Raw genomic sequence first — 8,096 nt, 5'->3', positions numbered from 1 at the left:
GTTTTCTGTGTATACTGGACTGGTTGAGCATGTCATCTCAATGATAAAGGCCTGGGACATTGTTGAGGCATTGGCCAGTCTGTTGGCCTGATTTTGGTGAAGGACTCATGATTTCGATAAAGTTGTACCTGCTGCATGTGTCCATTTTATCAGCATGGTATGTGCCAGGTACTTGACAGGTTTCTGAGACGGAGAGGGAAAGGATCTGAGGATTTGAATGTGAATGTAGGATGCTGCATAAGTTAGAAACGCTTAATCTGAACATATGAACAGGTCAAGGGGACTCCCAGCAAGGATGTGAATGCAGCAGGAGAAGTTGAAGGGGAAGGTTGCTCTGAGACCTGGAAAACGTGGACCAGGTACACTATGCAGAGTGTCCTGCCACTCTGCAGCGTTTACTGAAATGTGAATTTGTTGAAGTTAGAGTTGACCTAGCAGTCTGCTCAACTGTGGTCCATCCTCTTCATTATAGAGAGGCATCAACTTGAAGCTTGAAGCTCCTGTCCTTCCTCTGTAGAAAGCTCCCACAGGAGGTTATCTAGTCAGATATCTTAGGTCATCAACTGGACCAGGGACAAAGTTGTCAGTTCAGCTCAGTTTGCACTTCCTTCCATAGTCTTTGACAAATTAAGGCATTCTCTTTTTGTTTGCTGTGATTGTTCAGAAGGTAAACACATACTCAGAGTCCAATCTAGCATCTTGGGAAATAATTAGAAGCTTTGAGCCAACCCCCCCTATGTTCTGCAAGATGAAACAACACAGAATAGAAGACGGAAATAGGTCTATCAGAGATTTCCTCATCCTGGTGCTCCATAACTTCAGCACAGTCGAACAGGACAGCTGTGGTGTTCTCTACCAGATATAAAGGTCGCTGTAACAGGAGTCCATTGCAGGATTCATTTGCATCACTGTGTATATATGTCAGTAGTTGGCACTGGGCTCCTCTCCCCTATACGAGCTGGAGATGAAGAAAATATGGTCAGCTGTGGTTCCAGTTTTTTGATAGCCTCTGATCTTATCTCTGATCTGATCTTACTGCTGTTCCAGAAGCTTCTGGAGCCCTCTATGTTGACTTCCCGCATGCTTGGCTTTACTTCTGCTGTATCTCCATTGAAGGGAAGGCCGTCTGTGACAAAAGGGCTCACACAGATGAAATCAAACAAAGATGGCCAGTAATGACCCCAAAAAATCAAGGTAGAAGGATCAAGATCTATCAAGACTTTGAGAGTGGACAACAAGGCATTAGTTAGGTGTTAGGTATTAGTTAACAGGGCAGTGAAGTATTGCCTACATGCTTTCAAGGATGCACCCATGACAGGATGTTGACTGATGAAAACATTCCAACCGGAAAATCAGTGGATTTATAAAGGTTACATAGACCCTATTTAGATTAGGTTGATCTGGCTGTAGAGTCAATTTTGCATCTTGCCTACAGTCACAGGGACAAGCGAGCAGCGAGCTGCCAGAGTCCAGCCCATATCTCCGATTCTCACATTGAGTAATAGCTCACATAGAGCTCTTTTTCCAACTGTGCTTCGGGATCAAGAGTCAGTATTTTTTTGGTTTTGTGTTGTGAGACAGTTTGCTTGTTTATGATTTGCTGTTTTGTGCATATGCAAAGTCGCAGGTACTGAGAAAGATCCTGAACGTAGTTAATAATATAGAATACTACAAATCGTTTTTGTATGTAGTGAAGAAACAATGACTATAAGTCACCATTTACTAGGAAATGTTTTCCTTTATTTGTATTATGTGGAACGTGTTTGTTTGGGGAAAGTGTTGTTGACATGCTAAAGCACTGGGGGCTTGAAGGAAGAAGCTTTACGGTCCAGCACCAGTGCTAACTCACAGTTTTATGATTCCCGACCCCTGGGGCTAAATGTTTTGAGGCTCATTTCAGCGTGGTAGAGGTTTGGGGAAGGTGCAAAGTACTATAGAGTACTTTAGGCACTTTAGGCTTTAATGGTCAGGGAAGTTGGTGACAAAACATGCTACACTCTTTGCTTTTGCATTATTTAATACCGTAGAAAAACAGTGATGGCTATGCTCAAGCTTCCAGTGTCAATCCTTTGTTCGTATGGAACACAGAGGGTTTAGGCATTGCCAGAAAAAGTTGACGAATGTTTACTTGGCAAATATAGACGGTCCATAAAAAAGCCAATTCAAGTGTTTGCCCAGGCAAACACGCTCTTTGCCTTTCAGACGTTATTGATTTTGAGTCCTCAAAATCAATGATGGGGCATATAGAGATACCAATGGGGCAATCAATTTGAGAACTGATAATATTAATTATGAAACTTGATTGTCATCTGAAAGATCAATGTACTTTAATGTCTTCTGTAATCAAAAGAACAGTTAGTGCCGTATGTCACTTTATGTGAAATGCTGTGATATACTGTGTTGATAAAGAATACAGTGAAGCACATGCCTTAATATGTAAAATATTTATTTCTTTTATTTGTATTTTATATTAAAAATACTTTCACCAAAAGCACAGTGCAAGATTACATAATTTATAAACTATTATACTGTAGGAAAATATTGTTATAAAATCAAACAGATTACATAAAAAAATAATTAGAACTTTGCTGATATTTGGTCATAACTTACAGTATATTTAACTTACATCCCTGAACTACAGGAAAACCAAAATAATGTACAAACACATGCAGAACTCAGACATGACCCAATTGAAAAGAAAAACAAAACCAAAAACTGAATGTAAATCATTAAATTATAACAGGTAGAAAAAAGTGCATTCACAAACGTGAGATGTGAGATCGGTTCCTAGAAGTGCTACATGCATGTAGGCCAATCATGCAATGGTAAATCTGGAAGCATTGTAGACGTCCATCACTAGAAAGACTTTGTTCTTTGTGAGTCTGACCCTGTAATCAATAGAACTGTAAACATAGAAAATGAAGCAAGCTATAAAGCCATATCCCCGAGACCAGCACATTAATTCCTCTGTCTCCTGCATCAGTATCTCATCCCTCTGTTTGTGTATTTCAGGAGAGGAAGTGCCTTAACAACATATATCTGGTCGGGTCTCATTGTTTTCTCTTTGTCTTTAGTAATGATGAAAAGCTTCTCGGTTGGATTGTGCAGAAATTCCAGCCCCAACTGCATTTGCCCAACAAATAAACACATCTCTAAATAAACGAACATGTCTAAAATAGAAGTCTTAACTTAACACATAGTCCTGAACAACACAAGTCAACAGCATTAACAAAACTAATGTTTCTCCACGTAAACAAAACAGTACACACAAAGCCTTGAGAACTTTCGTACAGCAGAAAATTTGCAGGCTCAGGCGTCATCTGATTTACACCTCCCCGAGATCCTTAAAATCAAACAGCAATCAGCATGTCACATATGTCCGTTCACCGTCTTGCCTTTTTAGACTTTCGCTTGTACATGTGGCAATAACTAAATGTTTACCCATCTCATTGGGTAACCAGGCAGAGGTCAGGCCAGCGGCCTTAGCTGAAAACTAATCAAACAGTACAGTGAAAAGGCCCAGAGTATCACATAATCGCTACAGTGGCTTTGATTCACCTGAGCACTGCTTTGATCCCTTTAAAACATTCATGATCCTTCCTTTGCATTGGCTAAAGAACAGGACACCTGCCTGCCTGCCTGTCTGCCTGCCTGAAGGGGTTTGTTCTAAACTTGGTTCCAAACACATTAAGTTGATAAATAGGATTACTTCACACTGTTTCTGCATATAAAATGGATAAATCTCAAAGAAATGTAGAAAATCTCAAACAATATCTTCACGGTAAAAGTGCCTTCTGCAACAGGAACTTGTCTCTGATGTCCCGTGTCCTGTTTTACGTGCACCCGCAGGACTCTACGATCATGTCTGGGACGTCGGTCTTTACGATGCTGTGCTGCGAGTTGAAGTACACCATGGAGAGCGGGCGTCTCTGAATGGGCACGCAGCACGACGAGACGGCCGTGTGGATGCCGTTAGCCTTCAGCTGGCTGAAGACGGTGGCGTGGAAGGAGGAGGCGATGCCCGGCGAGCCGGCCAGGTGCTGCGGACACTGGCCCATGCAGTAGTTCATGTGGTAGCCCTCGGGCGCGATGATCCAGTCCTGCCACTGGATGTCCCGGAACTTGATGTAGAAGTCCTTCTTGCAGCACACGCTGACGTCGTCGCCGCAGCGCAGCGAGCGCTTGCTCAGGGCGTGCTTGGACTCATCTTCGCGGAGACGTACCTGCGCCACCAGGAAGGGCTGCTGCGAGGTGTCTGCGCCACGCCGGCTGCACAGGTTCTGGCCCCCGTCTTCGCAGTGCACTTCCAGCCGCAGGCGCCGCTGCCCGCCATCCAGGAAGGCCTGCAGGGTGCTGGTGACAGGGAAGGTGTGCCAGCCGCCTCGCGCCACCTCTACGTTTCGTTGGAGGAGCAGCGTGCGGTTGCCAGCCTCTTCCGTGCCGGACAGGTAGACCTGGGCAGAGACGCGGGCGGCGGGACGCAGGCCATCTGCTGGACGCACGTACAGCCACAGCGAGGACTGCAGCACCTGCACGCTCTGACCACGCTCTTGAAGGAACTGGAAGGACAGGCTGGGGTCAATGCCACTGGAGTCCAAGTCGTCTGGTGAGAAACAAGAAGGAGCCTTTTAGAGGACGGGTGGGACAGAGGGAGATGCTTGGTGAAGGAGAAACAGGGTAAAACCTTTGGCTTTACAGATTTTAATGTACAAAGTGTTAATACTTAGTTTCATAGTCATTATTGAATAGTTCATGGCTACAAGATAAGAGGCCCTCAAATGAATAACCTGAGAAATAAGGCTGAGGTTTAAGGGGTTAAATAAACACAGTAGGTGTTAATAGTAGTGTTGTGCTGTGTAGCACAAACAGAACAGGTCACTCCTTAGTTATAAAACGAATGAACTTCTTAGTTATACAAGTTCTGGAAAAAAAGGCCCTGTAAAACACTGGAAACCTTCATACTTAGTGAAAATGTAATGTTGAATATCGCTGCTGTCCAATGAAAAACATGTATTTCCATTTTTCTCCATTTTCATTTTTATCCATTTCTCCATCCTTTGAACCCTGTAGCTGCCCCCTACCCTGTGTAAATAATTCTGGATGAAGGGACCAACAGAAATGCTAAGGCATCAAAATTCCTTGGAATCAAATATTTTTACACTGACATTCATTGAAAGTTAAGAAGATTGTTCCCTTTGCTGTAAAGTTGCTGTTTTAGACATTTGCATGTTTTTCTTTGGACAGTGGCGGTATGCATTTTTCTTCGGATCCATGAGAGATACCTGTTAGCTCTTGGCGTTTACATCTACATAGACATAAAAAGTGATGGGCTGAATTCACTTAATTCAGATGTGCCTATTGTTTATACACAGTCACTGTCACACAAAGTCATGTATGTCTGTTTTTGCCGTTTCTCTATTTTTCACTTTTGTAAATATTTAGGTTGATCTGGCAGCTGTTCTTTGCATTGTGTCAAGATTGAATGAGGAATAGACCAATAGAAATGCTCCATATATAATTATACATAAAATATATAAATATTTTATATGATAATGTATAATAATATATTTTTCATTGACTTCAAATGTAAGCTAAGAAGTTGTTTCCTTCTGTAGAAGTTGACACTATTTGTTTTTGTTATATCAGTGGCGGTAAGATATTCTATTCCTGAGGATATAATGTTTACATGTAAATATTATATTTATTTAACATTTAAATCAAGTAAAGTCAATTATACACACTGTAGTCACACTGTTACACTGTAATAACTCAGTAAATAGTGAGTTAAGATAAGTAGTGCAGATCATGTAGACAGTGTTTCAGTGAATTCTGGGTTCTGTTGTTTACAAACAGTGTAAATATAAACACACTGTTTACATCTGTTGGGCAGGTTTCTATTTAGACTACTGTAAAGAGTCCTGTAGGTCTTCTGACACATGTTTTGGTCTCCAGAGCTGATTCTAAAAGCATATGGAGAAAATGGCTTATCTTTTTAACTGTGGAGATGGAAGCTTGGAGTCCTACGACCATGGTTAGGAACCACTGAAAGGTTTTTTTTTACCCAAAATTAAGCTTAAATTTGATCAGTTTAATCGATTATAAAAATCTTTTATTTTTTTTAAGTGACCAGTTTGGGTTTATAACAATGTTGCCAAGAAATCTGTAGAAACATCTAAACTAGACCTGAAAACATCTAAATCCAGTGGACCAGAGAGCTTCTGGCCCTAGAAGTCCTGGTGGATCTACTGTCCTACACAGCTTCAGGTACCAACCCAGCACACCTCATCCATCTCGAGGACTGTAGGAAGAGGGTCAGGTGTGCTGGAGGAAGCTGTGAAACTCTGAAAGCTCCAGGAGCTGGAGAAGTGCTGCTTTCTTACCCATGTCTGCAAAGCTGACGATCTCGTACGCTTGGTCGTTCAGGCGCGCGCTGGCCCCGCCGTTCTCCAGCTCGATGGTGCCGTCCGGACGCACGCGTCCCGCGTGCAGTTTGCGCAGCGCGGTGGCGAGCGCGGCGCGTGGCACGGTGTGGGTGATGTTGGGTCTCTCGCGCAGGTGCAGCTTGTTCAGGATCTGCCTCTTGGCCGCCTCGATGAGGGCGCTCTCGTCCAAACTGCCTGCGGAGCACGTTGTGCACGCGGCGGACGCCCCCCCGAGCCCCTGGAAAAGCAAGAGCGCGCTGAGCAACAGCAGCGCGGAGAAGAGCGCGGACACCGTGCCGCCGTGGTGTGTCCGGTCCCCGGCGAGAGGCAGGTCCGGGAGCGATATGGAGAGCATGTCGCCGCCTCGGGAAGTTGGAGGAGCGCGGAGGAGCAGGTGGAGCGCAGTGGAGCAGGAGAGACGGCTGGACGCTGTGGCTGGAGACTGGTGTCCGAGGTGCGGGAGAAGTGGGGTAATCCACCAAAAGTTGTGACACGCTTGAGGGACGCGCCAATGAACGCAGCCAGTGTCACGGACGCGCGTGCACGCACACACACACACACACAAACACACACACACACAAACGGCCGGGAGGGGGGTGCACGCGAGCAATACGTGAAGTGCGTAAAGTTGATAGGCTAATGTACTCTCTTGTGTGCTTACTTGGCCAAGTGAGTGTATCTAAATAAAACAGCACTAATCCGAGAAAAAGATCGTCCGTTTTTACGAGAAAATAAACACAGGACAGGAGGAGTACGTGCCTAGAAGCCACAGAAAGCCACAGAAAGCCCAGGTGCTACCTGGACCTGGAGGCACCTCATCTTTAGCAGCGGCCTAATTCTTTTTCTTAACCATTTTTTAACAAGCCCCGCCCACCTGGCCCCTGTAAACGAGCTGGCTACCTCTTAGTTCATCTCCTTGGTCAGTGCTTTGGCTAGTGGTTCATCCTGTGCCCTGTCCTTGCTAATGGCAATGGCAATGGGAGTATGAAGCACCAGCTAGGCCGATATCTAGTTGAGCAGTATGAATTTCCTAGTGCAAGTCAGTCCTATAGAACAGGGGAATAAATGACTAGCCAATCATAGTGCAGTACTGTCAATAGCAAGCTAAGGGTAGGCTAGAATAACTAGCAGTGCAAGATCATAAATGACAAGATTATGTGATCTACCCAGTCTAATCTCAGACCGTCCTAGCTTGTGAGTATAATTATGAATTAAATTATGAATTATTATATTATTAAATAATTACTATTAGTGATTTGTAGAGCAAGGGAGCAGACAGCTAGCCAGTGGTAATGCTAGAATAACTACTACAAGCCAGGTCTAACTTCCAGCCAATCATACAGCAGGAGAATGGTCAGCTAATCTAGTGTAACGAGAGTAACGACTATGAGCCGATCCCATCTTAAGTGTACTACCCATTCCATGCTGTGCATGAACTGTATTGGGGACTAGTCAAGGCTTCGGGATCTGAATGAACCAGTCTTAGGTCAGGAATACGAACAACTAGTCAATCTTAGCTTCTGAACTACTAGTAAATCCTACAGCAAGAGTAAGGGCAGTAACTAGCCAGTTTTACCTGAGGGGTATGAACTTCTAGAAGGCTTGTAGAGCAAGCAAGATTAACTATTACAAATCTACCCTTGATTAAGTGTGTGGACTACTAGCCAACCATAG

The 8,096-nt window shown here is 44.0% G+C and overlaps 1 protein-coding gene across 1 annotated transcript; it reads right to left on the bottom strand.

The window, feature by feature from the left end:
• Positions 1-3,833: 3,833 nt before the first annotated feature.
• Positions 3,834-6,833, bottom strand: LOC140560356 (inhibin beta B chain). The gene is made up of 2 exons (XM_072684765.1): positions 6,381-6,833; positions 3,834-4,603 (listed from the first exon to the last, which is right to left on the bottom strand). The coding sequence occupies exons 1-2, from the start codon at positions 6,775-6,777 to the stop codon at positions 3,834-3,836; spliced, it is 1,167 nt and encodes a 388-aa protein (XP_072540866.1). The 5' UTR covers positions 6,778-6,833.
• Between the last annotated feature and the right edge of the window lie 1,263 nt (positions 6,834-8,096).

This window comes from Salminus brasiliensis, chromosome 7 (genome assembly GCF_030463535.1).
Source record: "Salminus brasiliensis chromosome 7, fSalBra1.hap2, whole genome shotgun sequence".
Taxonomy (NCBI): Eukaryota; Metazoa; Chordata; class Actinopteri; order Characiformes; family Bryconidae; genus Salminus; species Salminus brasiliensis.
Note: the sequence above shows the minus strand (reverse complement) of the source record. Positions and strands in the feature narration are given on the sequence as shown.

Excerpts from the sequence above, each read along its gene's own strand:
- LOC140560356 (XM_072684765.1), bottom strand. The coding sequence starts at position 6,777 with ATGCTCTCCATATCGCTCCCGGACCTGCCTCTCGCCGGGGACCGGACA. Across the intron at positions 4,604-6,380 it reads CGTCAGCTTTGCAGACATGG|ACGACTTGGACTCCAGTGGC; the intron begins GTAAGAAAGCAG and ends GTTTCTCACCAG.